Source organism: Seriola aureovittata, chromosome 18 (assembly GCF_021018895.1).
Source record: "Seriola aureovittata isolate HTS-2021-v1 ecotype China chromosome 18, ASM2101889v1, whole genome shotgun sequence".
Taxonomy (NCBI): domain Eukaryota; kingdom Metazoa; phylum Chordata; class Actinopteri; order Carangiformes; family Carangidae; genus Seriola; species Seriola aureovittata.
The window spans coordinates 21,402,168-21,423,348 of NC_079381.1; the positions used below are offsets into that span (position 1 = coordinate 21,402,168).

Below are 21,181 nucleotides of genomic sequence, written 5' to 3' on the forward strand. Positions count from 1 at the left end.
GAAGCTGATGGACATCCATTGTTAAAGTGTGTGCAAGTGTATGTGCAGCTTTTTAACCTGTTGAGAGATATTAACATTGGGTAAACGTAGGTTTTTTTGAGTGCGGCCACTGCTCATATCTCATATCATAACTAGTGCTGCTGCAGCCCTGTATAGACGGATATACACTGTCAGTTGAACTGCCTATCAATAATACATCCAGAGATGCATTTTCTTACACAAATACAACATACACACCTGGACACATAACTCAAAGACATAGGAATACACGCACTCACCTGCCCCCCAAGATTGAAAAAAAATACACACACATATATATATAAAAAACCCTAGTGAGTGCAGATCTCCATCACCCAAGAGTCTCAAGGTCTCTGTCGCTGTGTGGCAGCGGGAGGAAAAATGCTCCCAAATGAAAGTGTTGATTAAAATGTGACACGCTGGTTCTTTACTCGCGACAACACGGTGACATCCTCCATCTTCATAGACGCCTGAACCTTTCCATTCTGCCTGCAACGATGGACACACGTCCTCTGGCTATTTAAAGCGCGGCTGAAAAATTACCTTTATAGAGTCATGTAATGAGTGCCTTTGTGGAGCCCCGAAGAAATGCATGTGAGCGAATGTGTTTTATTTTAGCTTGGGTTGACAGATGGCAAACATACTGTCGGTGTTGTAACAGAAGTAAGTGGTTAGAAGTTTAAAAGTGCTTTTCCAAGTGTTCAAAAAGCATAAAAATCAAGTTAGAGTTAATCTTTTTCATTTCTAACTGAGTTGTTGTGTTCTCAGGTGGTGATGTCTGTCGCTCAGCTTTACTGGCATCTGGCCCCTAAACATGAAGTCAGCATTGTCACGAAGTCACTGGTTCGACTACTAAGGAGCCACAGGTAACGCGAAAAATACACTGCATCTCCGTTTGCCTCCTCCCCAAGTCGTCTGTGATGGATGACTTAAAGGTCCCATATTATATAATAGTGAATTTCCATGTGTTGTTTGATTATAGATCAGCTCTAGCTTCTATATTAATACTGTGAAAGTATCAAAGCCTCAGTCCACAGAGAAATGCACACAGCCTGTATTCAGAAACTGAGCCTTAAAACCAGCCGTCAGGACTTCTGGAACTTTGTGATGTCACAACAAAGCAGTCACCAAGCCCCGCCCACCTGGACCCACCATCCAAACCTTGCATGATTTGGTTTCTCTGAGTGTTTTTACCTGAAATCTGCTGTATTTTTATTGGATCACTCAGAAAACAGTTAGCCAATCAGAAGAGAGGCTCAGAGCCTCCTCTCTTCTGATTGGCTCACCGACCTGTTGTTACTAGAGCTCCAGAGAGAAGCCTGAGAGAGGAGATGTAAAACTACACTGAGATGGTTTTTGTTACTTAAAACTACAAATGTGGATCAACACTTCAAATAAAACACCTTTAACACTGAGTTCGCTGTATCTCTGTGTCCATGTTGTCGATGTCTGATTATGTCATCTTGTTTCTCTTTTACAAAGAGAGGTGCAGTACATCGTGCTGCAGAACATCGCCACCATGTCTATTCAGAGAAAAGTACGTTTTTATCTTTCTTTTGTTTTTTTTTCTTGGAACAGTAAATTCGTTGTGGATTTGTAATAACGTGAATTCTCTTCAAACAGGGGATGTTTGAGCCCTACATGAAGAGTTTCTATGTCAGATCTACAGACGCTACACATATCAAAACACTGAAGGTAACCGCCTGTTTACTTTGTGCAATCATGTACATTAGTGTCCTACAATACGGTCGCAAATAAGGGGCAATGGTGGGAATCATCCTTCAAATTCTGAACATCATTTGAGAAACTCAAAATCTTATCGACCTTTACCACTTGAGCCCGTATCACAACCACTTTATTAGATATTAACTATAAACCTCCCTTTTGATCTTTGCAGCTGGAGATCCTGACCAACCTCGCCAATGAAGCAAACATCTCCACTATTCTGAGGGAATTTCAGGTTTGCGTTTTGTTTCTTACAGTCATGGGTTAGTGTCCACTTTGAGATTTTGGGGTATTGAACTTCTCTTCTCTTTTCAGACCTACGTGAAGAGTCAGGACAAGGCGTTTGCGGCAGCCACGATTCAGGCAATCGGCAGGTGCGCCACCAACATCTCTGAGGTGACGGACACCTGTCTCAACGGTCTGGTGCTGCTCCTTTCCAACAGAGACGGTAAAACTCTTTGAGCGCACATATCTGCGGTTACTTTTTGTTATGACGTGTTTAACTTGCACAGTATAATGAGGCAGTGTGACTGTGTAGTTGTGTGTTTTTCTTTGTGTTGTTGTGAGAACTTGTTTCGTCTCTGCAGAGACGGTGGTGGCCGAGAGCGTTGTGGTGATAAAGAAGCTGCTCCAGACTCAGCCCACCCAGCACAGTGAGATCATCAAACACATGGCCAAGCTGTTCGACAACATCACGGTACGATTAAATCTGTAACCCATTTGTTCAACATGAAAAGTTAAGACAGGAAGAAATGAATTAAAATAACAATATAACTCACCTGAACTTGCAGGTCCCCATGGCCCGAGCCAGCATCCTGTGGCTGATGGGAGAGTACTGCGAGAGGGTGCCGAAGATCGCCCCTGATGTCCTTCGTAAGATGGCCAAGACGTTCACAGCCGAGGAGGACATAGTGAAGCTGCAGACAGTCAACCTGGCAGCCAAACTCTACCTGATCAACTCTAAACAGGTGACGAATAAAACGCAGAAAAACCAGCACTGAGACACTTTTTGTGGCGTTGACCCGAGCGTGAGGCGAATGTGGTGCCGGATTAATGCCGCTGATTTCTGAGATTTGTCTAAATGTGAGGTCATGAATCTTTGTTTTCATTTTTTGTATTTCACAAGAAACATTTTTGTCTTGCTGTAATTGAACACGTCTGCAGCTCGGAGCTAAACGCCTGGTTTAAATATAGAGCGGCAAATGAGACGGCTTTAGTGTAATGGCGCATCTCCTGGCGCTGCTCGGTGTCTACAGGGCCATTCAGTTAGATGGGCCGACTTTAGCCTCTGAGCTGGGTTTATGAGCCCAGACGCACCCCCCACCCCTCCCCACCTTCAAACGAGCACATCATTAAACCTCCAGCTCTGTGTAATGTGTCGGGGAGCAGAGAGAAAGACACAAAGTCAATGGAGTAAAGAGTTCGGGTTGCAGTGCTTCCTTCGTGGCAGCAGTAGCTTTTGTTTTTATTCCTGCCAGAGTAACAAGTGCTCTTCTTATCCAGGCTTCTCCAGAGAGAGAAAAATGCTCAGTTATATGCAGTATATTCCAGCTTTTACTGATTTTTAAAGGAATAATTAGATATTTTGGGAAATACATATGTTTTTTTGTTACATGACCGTTACATGAGACGATTGATGCCACTCTCGTATCAAGTACGGAGCGGAAATCAGGAAGTAGTTATCTTAGCTTAGCTTAAAAACTGGAAACGGAGAGAACCAGCGCCTGAGGCTTTATCCACAGTTTGACAATACACCTACAAACAGCCATAAAGCTCGTAACTTTATATATATATTATATCATGTTGTTTAATCACAAAGAAAAACAGAAATGTAAAGTTTTATGGGAAGTTACGTGCTTTAAATATCTCAACCATGTCAATATCTCACCCCCAGACCAAGCTGCTGACCCAGTACATCCTGAACCTGGGCAAATACGACCAGAACTACGACATCAGAGACCGAACGCGCTTCATACGGCAGCTGATAGTCCCCAACGAGAAGAGCGGAGCCCTCAACAAGTACGCTCGACGCATCCTGCTGGCGCCCAAACCCGCTCCGGTGCTGGAGTCTGCCTTCAAAGGTAGTTCATACATTTTATAATATCAACCTCTTATCCTTGTTTTGAAACATTAAACAGGTTAAAGATTAAATACCTTTCTTCTCCCGCGTGTGCCTGGTAGTTCATCTCAGCCAATCACTGAATACATATTAACTGGACCTCTATTTCGCATCGAGCGGCTCCATTTCCAGTGGCATGCAAAGTTGATTCAGGCGGTGGTTTTATTATTCTGGTGTGTCTGTCTCTCTGAAGGGCGGTTAGGTCAGACCCCTTTACCTTGGACTAATGAGATGGGTAAATTATTGAGCTAATGCTAACCATTTTCAGACACTGAGAGGGGGGAAAAAATCTCTCTCATTTAGCTGTCTCTTCTCTCTCTCTCCCTCCCTGACAAAAGGGACAGAAACGGCCTCCTACAACATTAAAATTCAGAGGCAGTTTGCACCTACTGGATGTTTATGGAAAGCGTTAACCACCCCTGTCATTCTTAATATTCACGACTGAAGTCTTTTTTTTTTTTTCTTCTTCTTCTTTTTCTCTTTTCTGTTAGCAAAGCACAGTTTTTAGAGCAAACCTCCCAAGGCACAGACACTGATTATCTTCCTGTGTCGACCACTGGGGAGGGAGGAGAGGGAATGTGTGTTAAATGCACGGAGAGGATGCCTAGATCTTACATTAAAGCTCTGTATACAGTGACATTTAGTCACTGGCTCCCTCATTAAAGACAGACCGAGGTTACTGCCATTCGTTAAACTTATCTTTTAATCTGTTTACCCTCACTTTGATATCACTGCCTCCTTTCCACCGCTCCTGTCTTCTCAGCTTCTCAGTTTTCATTTCCTCTGCTTCCAGATCGTGACCGTTACCAGCTGGGCACTCTCTCCCACAGCCTCAATACCAAAGCCACTGGATACCAGGAGCTGTCGGACTGGCCGCCGGTTGCTCCCGATCAGTCTGTGAGGAACGTGGAAGTGATCGAGCCCGTAAGGAATCGCATATCTCTTATCTTAGACCTGGTATTAACATCTGTCTCTGGTGATCAGATCACACGTTCCGGTGTGAACGCACCCGAGACGCATCGAAGACGCATTTGAGATCCGATCACTCGGACCACCATTCGAAGGTGGTCTGGGCCGCATGTCAGAATCAGTACCTAGATTTTAAAGCAGGTGTGAACCGACCACTTGTGATCGCATCACTGAAGCCGCATGTTAATGCCGGGTGTGAACAGGGCCGCAGTTACACTTCACACTTGCCTGATTCTAACTCAAACATGCTCCGTAGTAGTTTATCGTCTCTTCACTTTCACTGGCTGTGTCGGCAGTAATAATAAATTATTATTCTGCAAACATGAATAAGACGATGATGCTGCGGTTTTCTTATTGTTTTGACATTTAAACTGCGGCTGGTATCACAAGATGTTTACTTTGTGATATTATATTGCTGGAAATACAGAGACTACAGATGTATATTGTGACAGTAAAGGCTTCTGGTGTCTGTAGTGGTGTGAAATGCATCATTATTCACTGCTGCAGTTTAGCAATTCATTATGAATCATATTAAAGTGATGCTGATTGCACAGTTCCCACTAAGAAACTCTCATTATGATGCTGTTTCTTTTCGATGTTGTTTACATTACAGATAATGGTTTAACTGAGAGATTAGCAAATATTTGATGATTGGAAGGGCAAAGTGCTCGAAGTTGAAAACAATATATTAGGTAAGGAGTGTCACTTCAAAAGGCTCGTTAATAATTGTGTATCAACACAACATCAGGGGTCACGACTGTCGATGCTCCCGAGCACTTACTCAGCATTACCAACCAAATGAAGTGCCAGCTGAAATGGAGGCAGACATAACAATGATGAGTGGTATATTTCCACCGGCTTCTTGTCTAGCTGTCCTCCCAGAGGGTGTTAACATCATCCAGGGTGACCCCTCTCTAAATATAAAGTCCAAAGGACCAGCGATCGAAAAGGCTCAGAAAGTGGCTGTTTGCATATTAAACTATATTTATAATTTCTGCAGAGAAATGTCCGTGTATCCAAAGCTTGATATGTCTTTTTTATTTCGTGCCATAGAGCGCTGTTGTTGTCCAAAAGCTATTAAGAACGCATCAGCAGACACACATGTTGGCTGACATGATCCTTCATTACCACAGACACACACACACACACACACACACACACACCGTTCTGCTGCCACAAATACTCACTAGAGAAGCAGATGTGTATTTATATGCAGCTGGAAATACTCCACAACATTTTATTTTATTTTTTTAATTAAAGTTCTTTTGAATATTTGATTATGATTTTCTTACATTAGAACAAACTCACACACACACACACAGTAAATATAATAGACAAAGCACCTCAGTACAATTGCACAAGTACACAAAGAGACAAGTGATTCTTATCCAGAACTCTCAAGAGCGAAGGACCAACAAATATTTTCACCTTGTGAGCATCGTCAGAAATGGCGTCCGAACCTTCTGGCTAAAAATGATATGTGTTCCGTTTGCTACAACAAATATTTCTATTTATATGTATTTGGTGTTTGAAAAAGACTTTTACTGGCTTCCAACATGATTGTTCTCCCACCACTTGATGTCTGACTCGGCTGTGAATAGATAAGTGAGCGCTATTTGATGATCGATACTTTCAATGAGCGATTTATATGTTTGTTTTTTTTTTCCTTGTGCAGAGTTAGATGTATAAATGCTTTGTGTTGTGGGCTCATGCACACCTACTCCATTCAGCTCAAGCACAACAACTTTGTTGTGCCTTGTTATAAGTTAAAGAACAAAAATTACACAAATTAAAGGGCTTTGTTTTTCTGCGAGTGATACTATTGATCCTATTATTTTCCCTCAGCCAGCTGAAGCTTTATTGTTGTTACTTTATGGCAGCTAATGGGGATCTAATAAAACAATAAACAATAATAAAAGGGAACACAAACAGTTGTGTCAACAAACTTTATTCCTAGTTTTAAGTATAATGCAGATTTAACAGAAAATACATCAGGTAACTGTTTTTGTCCCGGACTCTTCTGGTTTGTTTTCTTCACATTAGAAACAACAATCTGATAAATCTTGAATAAAATATTAGATTGATTCAAAATCTGCAAGTAAATTATTAATCCTGAATGTTGCAATTTAAATTTGCCTCCCTTTGCTCCGCCTCATCTGTTCAGGTGAAAGAGTGGGCGCCATTAGTCGGGAAGACCAAGCAGTCCAAGTCCGACGACAAGTTCTACTCGGACGATGAAGATGAGAAAGAAGAGGAAGGCTCTGATAGCAACGGCAGTGAAGACAGCAGCAGCAGCAGCAGCAACAGCAGCAGTGAAGGTTTGTGTCCGTCTGTGTGTTTTTAATCTATTATGATAATAATAATAATAAGCAGCCAAAACCATCGCGATTATCAGTAACTGGAGACCAAACTTTTATTTTTTTACTCCACGTAGACGATAAATCCTTGAATATAGAAATGACTCTTTGAAGTCGGTTGAGAGACACAAACGTTATAATGCTTTTTACCAAGAAAAACTGCAGCCCTTGGTCCAATATGGTGGCGTCCATGTATATATGTCTGTGTGTGAAAGGGAACATGGGGTGTGATTACTTTAATGGCAGAATGGTGGACTCCGCCAATAACTGATTACAGAAAGTAAATACACTGAATAGCTATCACCGAAACGATGCAGACCGCAGATGGTATCAAAACAGGGTTTCATTTCCTGAAAATTATATGCGTTTATGTTTGATGTGTATGTGAATGTCTGTCCAGAGTCGGGCAGCGAGAGTGAGGAGGAAAGCAGCGACGAGTCGGAAAAGTCCTCCAGCGATTCGGGAAAGAGTTCGAGCGGATCTGAAGACAGCTCCAGTGAATCCCAATCAGAGCAGAAGAAGAAGAAGAAGAAAAAGACCAAGACGGCGCCGCAGAAGAAAAACAAGCCGACTGCTGCTGACAGGTACTGTAAATCCCTCCAGTCTGGTAGACTCACTGAAAGCATCATTTTTCTTCCCTGAGTCCAGATGTTACCTGTTTCCTTCTCTTTTTCTTTTCCTGGCTCAGCTAATTAGACAGGTGTGTGTCCGTGAGAAGCACCGGAGTCGTAAGCAACAACAAATGTGATCAGTGCTTTGCTGCATCAATAAGCTCAACCTCCCATCTGTTCAAAACTTCAGCCATTTTTATAATCTATATGACAGCCCACCTGCCGGCACCGTACCTCCTTCTGTTCACTTTGATCTTTTCTTCCACGAAAACCCACAGACATTTTCACTGAAACCACTTCCAAGTTTTTCTTTCCTCACAAAAGATTTTAGTCTTTTTAATCTTTTTATTTGATTTGACTGTTAAGAAACTCACTCATATATTACTAATACTGGAGCTTCGCACCACCTCACAGATACAGTGTTTGGATGGATTTTAAGCCGAGTAGCAATATCGAATAGATAATTAATGAGATATGATAATGATGCAAAGCTCAGGCAAGAAAAAAAAGAACTAACATTATCATGATTCGCTTCAAATGTTATTCAAGTTTTATTTTAGGGAAAATTACAAAATGTTTTACAGGAAACAAATTGATTTGTAGTCCCCATTGAATCCAGATGTTTGGATGTTTGGACCTCGATGTGTCCATTTTAATGTCAGTTTCACTCGTCGGCAACTTCAATGCTTTTATGGTTTGATACTATTGAGGACTGAAAAATGTCTCGTCATTCGATACCAAATTTTGATACTTAAGGAGTAAATGAGTAAATCTGCATCATCAGTGTCAGTGAGCCAATCAGCATGCAGCACGCTTGGACCAAGCTCTAATCAATCAATCAGTTGTGATTGGCTGTTTATTTACACGAGCACTTTTGAGTGTGTAAAGAGACTAAAACCTAAAAGAGAGAATAAAACTTAAAATTTGTCCTGTAATGTGTAATGTAATGTGCAGATATCAGAAACCAAGCCATAAGTTCACATATCTCAGTCTGACTCAGGGTAATAGCAATAGTACGATACAAATCAGTATTGAATACATAGGGAATAATCAATACCCATTAAAACTGTAAGTGCAACACAGAATATCTGTCTACACAACCCAAATAAACGGTTTGAATGAAAACTCTTACTCAAAGCTCATATCCGCCACCAAATATTTGATCCGCATCTGTGTTTGACTCACACACACCTATTGTAGTGCACTGTATACACACCTCCTCTGTCTCACACATGCACACACGCACGCACACACACACACACACACTCAGGCTGGCAGAGCTGCTAGAATATCGTTAGTGTGAGTTCCATTAACAAGCTAATCAAGGAGAATTTTCCTCCAGTAGCGTAACCCACATTTACATGGCTAATGGATAATGACTTTTGATTGGTCATTTAGCAGCCTGGTGTTACCAATGAATGAGATTTAAGTCATTACTGCTGAATATGCTCACGCACACTCTCTTACACACTGGCAAATTTACTTTCTTATGCACTCTACTTCATTTGCTCACAGACACACAAACTCACACAGAGCGTACCTGACTCTGCTGTGTGACAGGCCGCCGGCTGACCCTGTTCTCTCCATTAGAGAGTATAATTAGAGCAACTCACCCCGGTGCTCAAACACACACAAACATGCACACACACACATACACACAGTAATTAGAGCAGCTCACCCCAGCGCTTCCACAACAAACACAGCATAATGCCCTCATTATGGCCCAGTCATTTCAGGCAGGGCCTAATCAGGCCCACAGTGATTTATATCACTTTTTCCTGTTCGCAGCAAATGAAATCTGTAGGCCAAATTAATACTGGCTTTTCATCATCACCCAAGTTAAAAAGCCAGTTACCGTCACAATTCCCCTCATTAATTTAACGGCTGAAAATCCCAGGCAGGCGGAGTAAACACTCATTATCGGGACAAATTGAAGAGGGACAGAGCAAGTGAAAGAGAGAGGAGAAAGATGGGGAAAATCTTTTTGAGCGAATGCAACATTGAATTAACTTCACAAACAAAAACAGATTGATCTTTGTTGTTGTGAACGCGCCAAGCTCAAGCTCTCCGTTTGGAAAAGAAAAGAAATATCACCGAAGTTCGCTCTGCCCGCTGGTTCCTAGACTATTTCTGCAAATTATATAAATGGAGGCTGAACACGTTTTATGTAAATGAAGTGGTAAAACTAATATTTCAAAAGCAAAATAAATGGACAGTAGTGTTTTGTTTTTTTATATATATATTCATGTATTCTATTACTTGCATTGATCCCATGTCTGAGGCGGTTTTGTGCTGTTCCTGTGTGTTTCAGTGACTCGGATGAAAACGGTAACGGACCCGTGGCCCACGCCGGCAGCTCATCATCTGAAAGCTCCTCCCCCTCGGAGACAGACTCTGAAGACGACTCGGATTCAGACCCACCTACACCACAGAAGAAGAAGAGTGACGTCAAGTCCAAACCCAAGGTGACATTATGATGAACTTTGAGAATTCACATGTGACGGAGGATCAAACCAGCTTGAGATACGATACAAATCTATTAGAAAGTTTCTGACTTGTAGATCATCATAGATACTAAATAATCAAACTTTTGCCAAAATACAACATAAAGAAAACACCACTTTTCAACATTTTAATATTTACTCAGGCGTTAAAAAAACGTCTGGCACAAGTATTACATGACTGTCTTTCACTGTGTGTTTTGATTGTTATAAGAATAACACATTTAGAGGACTGTGTGGGCTTGTAGGAGTTTTATTTTGTTAGTTTGTTTTGATGGCTGGCTTGATTAGAGAGCGGAGCATAGTAACACTCACACACACCTTTTATAATTATAAATATTAAACAACAAATCAAGTAAGTATATTTCTACACAATAGGAAGCAGGAGCACTTCAGATTGTCCGATATGAAGCACAGATTTTATTCTATAAACATTCACCCTTCATGACGTGAGAGTACATCATCTGGATGTCCATCATTGTGCAAATAGAATAAAAAAAAAAGTATGATAAAATGACAGCTCTTATAGATCTTCGTAGCCATGACAACAGACCTCATCCAATATTAGTTAATTATCCGGCACTTAAAAACAAAAAATGTTGATTTGGATTGTCAGACATTTAATAATACTTAACTGAAGCTACAGAAACACATACATTTGTCATGCTGGGATGTGTAGTTTGAGTTGTGTGAGATATTCTCCAGAATCTGCGGCACGTCGCGTCTGAACCCGGCGCAGGATGTGATGGTTGTAAACAGGATCATGGAGGAACTCTTTACACCTAGTCGCTTTCCCCTCGGGTTCCACGTGTGGCAGGAGCTTTGGAAATCACAATTCATACTGTGGGATATAATTTCGCTTCCATGTTATCAGCTTTATTTATTTATTTATTTATTCATTTCTTTCTTTTCACTCGCCTCCGTTTCACCCCTCACCATCTTTTTCTTACCTGTTCTGCTCATCTCATTATTTCTCGCCCTCCCTTCCCTTTTTCTGCACTATGAAATTCTCATTTCATACAGTTTGTCATTTGGGCATGGCCTATGAATTATGCATCCCTCTCTCCCTCTCTCCCTCTCTCTCTCTCTCTCTCTCTCTCTCTCTCTCTCTCTCTCTTGCTCTTTCAGACTTCCATTTACTAACAAGGTTTCCGTCTCCATTACCATCACCAAGCGTCAATCAGAGAAAGATCTGATAAGATACGGCCTCTAACTTTATTGTTTTGTTTTCATTCTCATCCCTCACTCCCTCGTCTGTCCTGTTGTTGCTGTTGTTGTTGTTGTTGTTTCTGTTTTCTTGCCTGGAGTATGCAGAGTGGGATTTTATGGTTCTTTATGTGACGTGAGTGGAGCCTCGGTTGGTTAGGAGGGTGTGGAGAAAGGGTGATAAAAGCACTCGTATGTTTAAATGTATTTTTATTGGGTCTGTTGCGGGTGCGAGTCAGAGGCGTATGTTGCAATTCCCACAAGTCGAACACCTGACAAGCCCGGCTCAGTCGCACGAGGTGGCGTGCATCGCTTGCGACATGACACTGGGCGTGACCGCTCGTTGAAAGATTTCAGACGTGTTACATATAAATGCAGGAGACCTGTTTTTGGGATGAACCTGTCGTTATCTTGAAAAATTGAGACGTTTCATCGACCGAAAAGCGCAACACTCGGTTTCATCTCTGTTGTTGTGAGTTGTTCTTCATTGTTCTTCCTCCTTCCGTTCGCTCATCAACGTGTTGTTGTGTTTGTTTTTATCAGGTGGAGGTGAAGTCCAAGAAGGAAGTCTCACTACTGGATCTAGATGACTGTGAGTGTATCTGCACTTTGACACTGAGAATCAGTCAGTTTTCCACCATTTATCAAAACAAACAGTTCAGAAGAGGGTTGTAATTTTAAGCTTAATGCTGATTAACTACTTTTACATGGACAGCAGGTAAATGACAAGCGTGTGATGTGTAATCCACATCCAGCTCTGTAATGCCCCCCAGTTCTGGTCTTTCAGTCTGGTTTAGCTCGTTGTTTTGGTTTTCTAGCCCAAAAAACTCTGTTCACAAACCCTGTTTTTCATCAGCATCTCTTGACAAACAAAAGCAAAGCAAATTCCTACCAGCTAATGAACCAGATATTTTTCTCTTGAGCTGAAGGAGCTAATGCGAGAGTGAATATCGGGCTTAGATTTGTCAGGTGGCCAGAAACACGGCTGCAAATGAATACGAGTTTTCTGCTGGATGTGTAAATATGCAATATATAGTACAATGGCCACAACAACTAAACAAGGCAGGTAGGTAAATGGCGGCCTGTGGATCAAATCCAGCCCTCCAATAAAAATGTGCAGCAGCTCGATGAAAACATCACGGTTTGCATCATTTATAGATACAAGGCTCGTGTAAATCAGAACAAGCATCTACTAATAATCAGTGCCGCCGTATATTCTCTGCCTCAATCTCTGCCAGGCTGTTCCAGACGTCCAACTTTTCATATGAATGACACACGTAAATAACATCATACACATCTGATAAATTCAAACAGCTTTAATTTAATGGCTGTAGCCTGTTTGACTAAACAGATGTCATGTCTCACAATCACAAACATGTGCGTTATTTTTACTCAGGCAACAATAATAACAGCAATACTTTTAATTCAGCCAGGTGTCAATCAGATCTCCTGTCTTATAATAATGCAGCACAGATCATACGCTTCCCTTTAGGAAACAAGTTTTACAGTAACAAGCTGCTGTAACACAATTAATACTTATGTATTAATGGGACAAATCACCTCAGATACAATCCTGAAGCAGTTTTACGAATCAGTTTTATTTTTAAATGAATTAAATTAACACAAAAATATTGAAACCCTTATTAAAAGTCGTCCTTAACTGCGCTAGAAAAAAACCTATTGCATTGTTATAAGGTGATAATGTGTCTGTTTTAAAGCTGCTGATGCAGGATTTGAGAATTCTAGTCTTTGGCGCCCGCTAGTGGCAGCATCACAAAAAAGACACTGTTGTCGACGGCAACGCGCGCCACTGCTCCACAGAGCGCCTGTCTTGAGTCGTTGTTTTCTTTCTTTGGCTCCTTCAGTTTCCTCTGCACCTACAAACACGCCAAAGTCCGCAGTCCTGTCTTCGAGCCTGCTGTCCGACCTGGAGGGCCTGTCTCTCTCCAACGTCTCCTCCGTCATGCAGGTTAGTATACACTCGTGTGTGTGTGTGTGTGTGTGTGTGTGTGTGTGTGTGTGTGTGTGTGTGTGTGTGTGTTTCTGCATTAGAAACACACAGGATGACATTTCCTCCATCAACGTGTGTGTGTGAGAGTCAATTGTTCCTCTCGGCCACTGACACTGACAGAACAGCAGAGCAGTATATGAGATGGTGAAATGAGCCTCTCTCCCTCGTGGAACATTTCTGCTCCAGACGCCAACTATTGACCTTTTCTGCCTTCTTATATTTATAGCCAGTCAGGACGGTACAACTGCTCTCCCTGTTTCCTGTATCTCTTACAGTCTGTCTTTCTCACCCTGGCTGTCTTTTGCTCTTCCAAACCCTTGAACTCTATTTCTGTGTCTCATCTATAAGTCCACCCTCTCTCTCTCTCTCTCTCTCCTCTCTCTCTCTCTCTTATCTCTCTCTCTTATCTCTCTCCTCCTCTCTGTCACCTTCCATCTCTCTCTGTCAGATGTTGCGTCCCTTGTGTCTCCGTGTTGTGTATATCTGATGGTTGACCTTTCCTAGTGTGACGGCTCCTTTCTCTCCGCGGTGTGTGAGCGGCTCGGCACGTTCGGTGTATTTTATATCTTGTCATTCCCCCCCCCCCGGGAGGAAAATGTCCAGACCGTTCTTTCTGCTGTTGCTGTATCTATTTTGTGTGTTTCACAGTCAGGTTTTTGGTGCCGCTGCCGTTTTTGAAGATTTTGAATCCGGAGAATTACAATCAGAATATTGATGGTGTGTGAATCCATTTCGTTCAGCTGGTGTCTGATAGGTGCTTATTTTTTCTGCTGTCACTAAATGAAATGTTAATTGTTTTCATTCAGGCTTAATTTGTAGACTAATATACATTTAATTGTTAATAGCTAAAATGTCAAAAAACTGAACTGATTATAATTCCAAGACACAAAGATTTTCCATTTACAATGAAGGAATCAAACCATTATTCAGTTTCAGCCCAGAATCTAAATTGTGGTCGTACTTGTCGTCCACTTTTCATATTGTACATTTCAAATTAAGTTTGTACCAGTTTCTGTTTGGATTGTCGGCAGACGATTCACAGAAACGATATCAAAACATTTACAATTCTCGCCGACTTAATCTGGATCACGACGATTAATTTGGTTAATACTTTCCTCACTGTCACAAGAAAAGCAACCTCGTCGGAGGACGGGGGGTGACGTGACGTGAGCCAACGTTAATCCACGTTCAGCCCAAGGCGACGCCGGTGATACGAGCAGCTTCGTCATAGCCGTCTTGTTATTTGGCGTCGGTTTGACTTCAGTGAACAAAAAGAAATCAAATGCAAACACTGTAGAAAAACGATTTCAACGACAGTCTCAAAAGCATCTTAAGTCAATGTACATCTGTCTTTTTAGTTTGTCAAGATGATTTTATTTATGTAGCACAAACATCAACCTCCAGGACACACAGACACACACACAGTAGGTTGCCACGTCTACAGAGTAGATAGTTACGATATTAAAGCAGTAATTAGATGTTTTGGGAAATACGGAGAGTCAGATGAGAAGATTGATACCGCTCTCATGTGTGAAGGGTTGATATGAAGCTTACAGCAGCAGCCGGTTAAACTAATCTCAGCGTAACAGCTGGCCGGGCGCCGTCTAAAGGAAACGAAATCCACATGTAAGCTTTTGAAGAGTTTCAGGCGTTGAGTAGAAAGTATGAAGGAGTAAAGCGTGAATAAAAAAAGATAAAAACTGCAGGTAAATTTTAAGCAGAGCTGCTGTATTTTAGATTCATTTACAGCCTAAATTCATTTAAATGTTAAACAACTTAGAGTTTATTTGTAAAGATGCTTAAAAAGTGACGGTAAGCGGTTTGTTCGCCTGCATGTAAGTGAACGTGTAGCCGCCGCCGCTGCTGCTGCTGCTGCTGCTCTCGGCCTCGCGGTAGGTTACTCTACATTCTGAGTCTGTCCATCAGTCCCGCCCGCCTGCCAGTCAGCATGATTGACAGCTGCTCTCAGGCCAGCGTTTATGCAGTGCAGGTCCTGTTAGTCCCTCTCTACTCCTCAGGTGAAGGCCAGGGAGTAATAGAGAATAGAAATGCAGATTAGAACAGGGAACTTTTTGCACATCAACATCTGATTTAGAGTCAGTTCTATGCATAAATACATGATGGGCATCGGGATTCATAGACAAGGGTAAATAACCTCACCTTTATTCACACATGCCCCTCCCCATGCATGCACACGCTTACATATCAGCTCTCTCACACACACACACACACACTCTCTCTCTCTCTCTCTCTCTCACTCACACACACACACACACACACACACACACACACACACACACTGGCCCCAGTGTCATTTCTATTTCTCAGCAATCTGCCCACAGAGGCAGCGAGTCTGTCTCAGCTGAGCGCTCTGGCCCTTTTAGAGAATTACTGCATGGTTATCAAAGGCATTTAGATTAACCCTGGTCACTGTCTTTGACCCACCTCCTCTCCTGTCTCCTCCTCCTCTCTCCAGTTTCTGCATGCTGCCGCTCTCTCTAATAACATTTTGACATTAGGATCTCTCACAAATGCCTCTTAAATCCCCCCCCACCCTCCCCCGCCCGCACCCCAAACCTCTTCCGACCGCTGTCCGTGTGTGCGTCGGGGTGGCTGAGGCTGATAACTTTTCATTCATAATTAGCAGTCGGCGAATGGGGCTGCGTTGGGGGGAAATTGAACTGTCAGCGGCGGGGCGCAGGGTGTTTGACCCCATCACGCCCAGAGGGGGCCATCATAATTTGTTCATTTGGTGTCCATCAGGCGGGCGCCAGCTCACCCCCTCCCCCTCCCTCGTCTCCCTCCTCACCCCTCTGACCTCCCCATAGTGGGCGCTCTGGGTTCACGTCTAATTATGAATCAGCAGAAAGACCCCGAGTGCCACGAATATAGCAGCCCCTGCCCTGCAAACCTCCCGCTGCCACTCAAACTGCGGAGATTGCTTCTTAAACAGGAATAAATGCCCACACGGAAACAGGCAGTCAGTGCTGTGGCCTCCGCAGACAGTGGAAGTATTTGTGTTCTAACGCAGCTGTTGCAGCATTTCTGTCTTATTAACTAGTTTTAGTAACTACGTGAGTGCAGATTTTTGTCTCTCTGTGGGTGTATCCATCACACAAAGCCATTTTTAAGTTGTTATAAATCCAAAAGGCCTCTAATGAGTGAAGAAATCTGCCAGTGTTTTCTATAGAAATCTGCTTCAAATAAGTGGGAATCTTGAAATCAAGCGAAATGAGAGATTTCTGCTCGAGATTCAAGGAAAGAAGAGTAGAAATATAAAGGCGCACAAACAGGAAATGCTTTTTATCATTTGCCAGTAAAGTTAAATTCCACACACTGATATGTGATTTATGAAAGTAAGTACTTACACTTTAAATAAGTTGATGGTTGAATTTAAATGTTTTGGAAAGATGCAGATTTTTGCACCGAAATACAACTTTTCTTCTGTTGAAACGATTGATCAATAAAAATTTTCAGTCATTTTTAAAGCAAGAACTCACGGGCTCCAGATCCTCAATCTTCTATGATAGTAGCTTGAATATCTTTGGACACTTTTCACTATGTTCTAACATCTTATAGAACAAACGATTTGATTGATTAGTTGAGGAAAATAATCAGCAGATTCACTGATAATGAGAATAATAGTTATGTGCAGCTCTTGCTCGCCGTCTCTAATGAATAGCACGCTAATAGAGAGAAACAGTTGGCAGTTCGATAACAATACTTGCAGAGCTACATGAAGGACAATACTGTTTCTGAATAACAGTCCTCTATTATTGCTAATGTTCTTTAATGGAAAATTTCAAAATTAATCACTTCAGAATATCTAATTTACTGAAAAATTAGCGTAAATGAACTAACCTCTGTCTATATGCGCTGGAGAGACTTCGTGTTACATTAAAGTAGTTTTAGATGGCTGTAGTAACATTTATTTAATTCAATTTGCTGTCAAGGTCTTTGTGACGTCCCTCAATTAATTGTCATCTTCTGACTGAAGGGAACAATTAGGCCCTAAAGTCAAACACATGTCCCTCACCTTAATCCTCACAACTCTTGCAGAACATAATGAAATCCTGTCCCTGGTGTTGGAGGCAGACGGTGTCTGAAAAACAGAAATGGATTTTCAATATATGCCCATACATCTCTGTACTCACCCACATCCCCCTTCTTGTTAAATTGGCCCTCTTATGCACACGGCACAAGGCTGCCCGGCTCTCCGGTTAGCCCTTTTGAATATGTCAGCGGGATTTTCAGGTCATTTGCCAGAGAGGATGCCGGTAGCGTGGCGTCCGGGCTCTGAAGGTGACTGGTGTCTGTGTCATCCATCACAGGAGCTTCCTTTAAGTTGATGCATAATAGAGCCTCTCAATCAACTTCCTCCCCTCATTGTCACCTCCCTCCTTCCTGTCCAGGGCTGAGGATGGGAGCCAAAGCCAAAGGAGGAAAAAAAAAACAGAAAGGGGAGACTGACAGAGAAGTCAAGGTTACATCCCTCTTCTTCTCTTATTTACTCTTGAGGTGTTATGGGCTTGTGCTGTTTAACAGGACAACAATGGATGGAAGGGTTGAAGGGGCTTGTGTGGGCACTCGTGTCAGGCTTTAACTGTCCACTGTGTCAAATTGGTGATAATAAGCAGTTTGAAGCCCCGTCCTGTCTCTGTTCCTCCCCTCGCATCGCCGCCGCCGCCTGCCTCGGGTGGGGGGAGGGTGGGGGGGTGACAAGACAGGACCTTGAAGCAGGATGTGTCTGTCAGGGAGGTAAATCTCTGTTGTGATGGGGTGGCAAACATTACGGCCAAGCTTTATCGACACAGACTGCTCTGACACATTCAAAAGTGGCCCAATAAATTCAGCAGGCTGGCGGTGGCGTGACGGACGCTTGTGAGGGCGCAGTGGCGTTACAGCGCAGCAACAAATGTTTGTTTGACCTCCTTTTACAGGCACGTGGGCGTTCCGGGCACGAGAGACGCCGCCGTGGTCTGACAGGGGGATGGAGAGATAATGTTGTTGATCAGGGAGTTTATTCAGTCTCTGACGGGACCTGGGCTTTTCTTTTTTAAATGATTGCTACAGACGTCTTTATGGTGCCTGAACTGTGGCAAGTAAAAGTTTATTACATTACACCCGGCTTATTTAATTAAACCCTGTCTTCATGACGGTTATAATGAAACTGTGTTGGAGAAGTGGCTGCAGGCTACAGGCAGGTATTTCTGTTATGTGCTAAATAATAGAAACACCTCTAAAATCTGTCTTAAAAACTGTGTCAACACACTGATAACATCTATGAAGGCAGGAGTTATTGCAGCACTATTGTATTAGACTGCTGTAGTTTTAGCTAAGTCTAATAAATAATGTAATTCATTTACGATAAAGTTAGAAAACAGTTAAACTGGTGTAAACGTGTGATGTAACGTCCTCTGTGGCTCTGGAGGAAGATGTTTAACAGAAAATAAGTTCTGTTTGGAAGATGAGGACATGTAACAGGCAGGGAAGGTGAAATGAAAGATGCTATTGAGTTGCATTATGGGAAATGTAGGCTCATATTAGGGAGTAAAAATATGTGGTGCTTTGAAGTCACAGTGTTTGTTTGACAGTAAGAATATTTCCAATATTAAACCATTAACATGAGTGATAATGGTAAGACTGATGTCATGATCAGGTCAGTAAATATCCGATGTAATAATAAGCAAACAGGATTGAAGAAGACTCTGATCCACTGACAACAGCCTCAGAAACAGTTTCATGCTTTATGATAATAACTTCCAGTGTTAGCGAGTGTTTCACTGTCTGAAGTGAGCACAGTGAAACTCGTCTCCTCGGCTCCGGTTGTATGTCAAACCAATTCTTCATCCTCACACACTCACACACACACACACACTCTCACACACACACACACAAACACACACACACACACACACACACACACACGGCACATGGCACATGACAAGTCGTGAGGATGCCTCGCACATTTCTCACCCGAGTCAGAAACACACACACGCAGGCGATAGATACACTCAGCTTCAATAAAACAACGTACAACTGACACCACTCAACGCTGCGATCATGCCTGTGTGTTTCCACTGCATATCACATTCTTAGTCATATTCAATTAGCTTAATTAGCTCACACAGTCTGTTGTTTACAGGATCTATTTTTCTACCGCTGCTTGTTGTTTCTTCATATAGAGCTACGTGATGTTTCTTACTCTTTTCCTCCTGTCACGTTTTTGAGAGTTAGACTTGTTTTTTTTTTTGTGGTTTTTTTGTTGTTTTTTAAGTCAGTTTTTAGGTGGTAAAAAAGTCTCCATCCTGTCGGCTCTGTGTCGGTGTGCGAGCGCCTGCAGGTGCTAAGTGTTTTAGAGGGTGTGAACAGGCTGCATCATTATGAACTAATTAGTGCTGTCACTCAACTACCTGTCATACTCTTGTGATGATTGTTATTTACTTTGTATTGATAACAACAGAAGTGTGTGTGAATATTCTCATATTTGACAGTCGAGTGTGTGTGTGTGTGTCTGTGTGTACATATATAAGTGTGTTGTGTTGCGTTGTGTGGGCCGACTCTTTTTAACAAGAGCTGACAGGTGCCACCGTCAAGTGGAGAAAAAAAAAAAACTGAATGCCACCAAGTGTGAACAAGGTTCGTCTAAGTAACGAGATGTAAATTTTTAGGAGAAAAAAAAAAATGTAATAACGCCACCACCACCTCCACCTCCTTTCTTCTCCACATCTCTCAAAGGTAATGCAATTTCCTGCCTCTGAAAAGGTAAAAGCCCCTTTTAAAAAGGCTGGCGAGCGGCAGGTTTTACTCAGGCAGGCACTTGTGTTTCTATTCATTAGAGGTTGTTTTTATTCAGCCCGGTTTGACTGAGCATCCAGCCCATTTCCATCTAACTGGGCTGATTTAGGACATTTCTTAAATGGGCTCCTCTTTACCCCACAGAGTTAATGAAGGGAGGGGTGGTGGTGGTGTGTCGGGGGGGGGGGGGGTTTATCAGCCAACCCTCGGTCCCACTCCACACAGAAGTGCTGCATCCTGGCTGCTGATTGGAGGCAGTGAATTGCATGAAGATATGTGATGGAAAGACCGGAGGTTCTCGTATTAATGTGTTTCTCTTGTGTGGATGCATTTGCACTGTAATGCATGAGGCGTCCCTGGATATTGTGTTGATGTGGAAGTGCTTTAAGCTCCGCAGCAATGTTCTGCATGTGCTGTTTTTCTTGCTTTCCCTTTTCTACTGCTGCTCCCAGCGGTGGTTAAGTTGCTCATAGATCAATCCAGCTCATACTGGGGTTTATTGCTCTGATAATCAACACACAGCTAACTTACAAAATCAACACAACCCCCGTGTCTTTCACATGTTCCTCCAGGTCACCGCTCCGTCTTTCGGCCCCGTCAAAACCTACGAGCTGCTCCACCATATGACAGGAAAAGGGCTCTCGGCCAAGTACCATTTCCCCAGGCAGCCGTGTCTGTACCAGCCCAGCATGGTGGCCGTGCAGGTCATACTCACCAACAGCTCAGACCACAGCTTGGAGGAGATCCACGTGGGTGACCGAAACCCTGCGAGCCTCAACATCCACTGCTTTAACACCATCGGTGAGTACGAGTGTCACACGGGTAAATTACTCCACTGTCCCCTCAGCAAAAAGCCACAGGTCACA

The 21,181-nt window shown here is 42.6% G+C and overlaps 1 protein-coding gene across 3 annotated transcripts in view; it reads left to right on the forward strand.

The window, feature by feature from the left end:
• The window catches only part of ap3b1a (adaptor related protein complex 3 subunit beta 1a), a 71,227-nt gene that overhangs the window by 19,732 nt on the left and 30,314 nt on the right, over positions 1–21,181 (forward strand). For all 3 annotated transcript variants that reach the window (XR_008830308.1, XM_056403780.1, XM_056403779.1), the window contains exons 9-23: positions 787–884; positions 1,501–1,555; positions 1,642–1,713; positions 1,916–1,978; positions 2,059–2,191; positions 2,331–2,440; positions 2,535–2,711; positions 3,638–3,824; positions 4,656–4,786; positions 6,996–7,149; positions 7,589–7,772; positions 10,111–10,264; positions 12,050–12,098; positions 13,372–13,475; positions 20,888–21,116. Coding sequence is in view for 2 of the 3 variants with exons in the window: in XM_056403780.1 (XP_056259755.1) it covers positions 787–884; positions 1,501–1,555; positions 1,642–1,713; positions 1,916–1,978; positions 2,059–2,191; positions 2,331–2,440; positions 2,535–2,711; positions 3,638–3,824; positions 4,656–4,786; positions 6,996–7,149; positions 7,589–7,772; positions 10,111–10,264; positions 12,050–12,098; positions 13,372–13,475; positions 20,888–21,116 (1,900 nt within the window). In the remaining variant the exon portion in view is untranslated. The remainder of the gene's footprint in view (positions 1–786; positions 885–1,500; positions 1,556–1,641; positions 1,714–1,915; positions 1,979–2,058; positions 2,192–2,330; positions 2,441–2,534; positions 2,712–3,637; positions 3,825–4,655; positions 4,787–6,995; positions 7,150–7,588; positions 7,773–10,110; positions 10,265–12,049; positions 12,099–13,371; positions 13,476–20,887; positions 21,117–21,181) is intronic.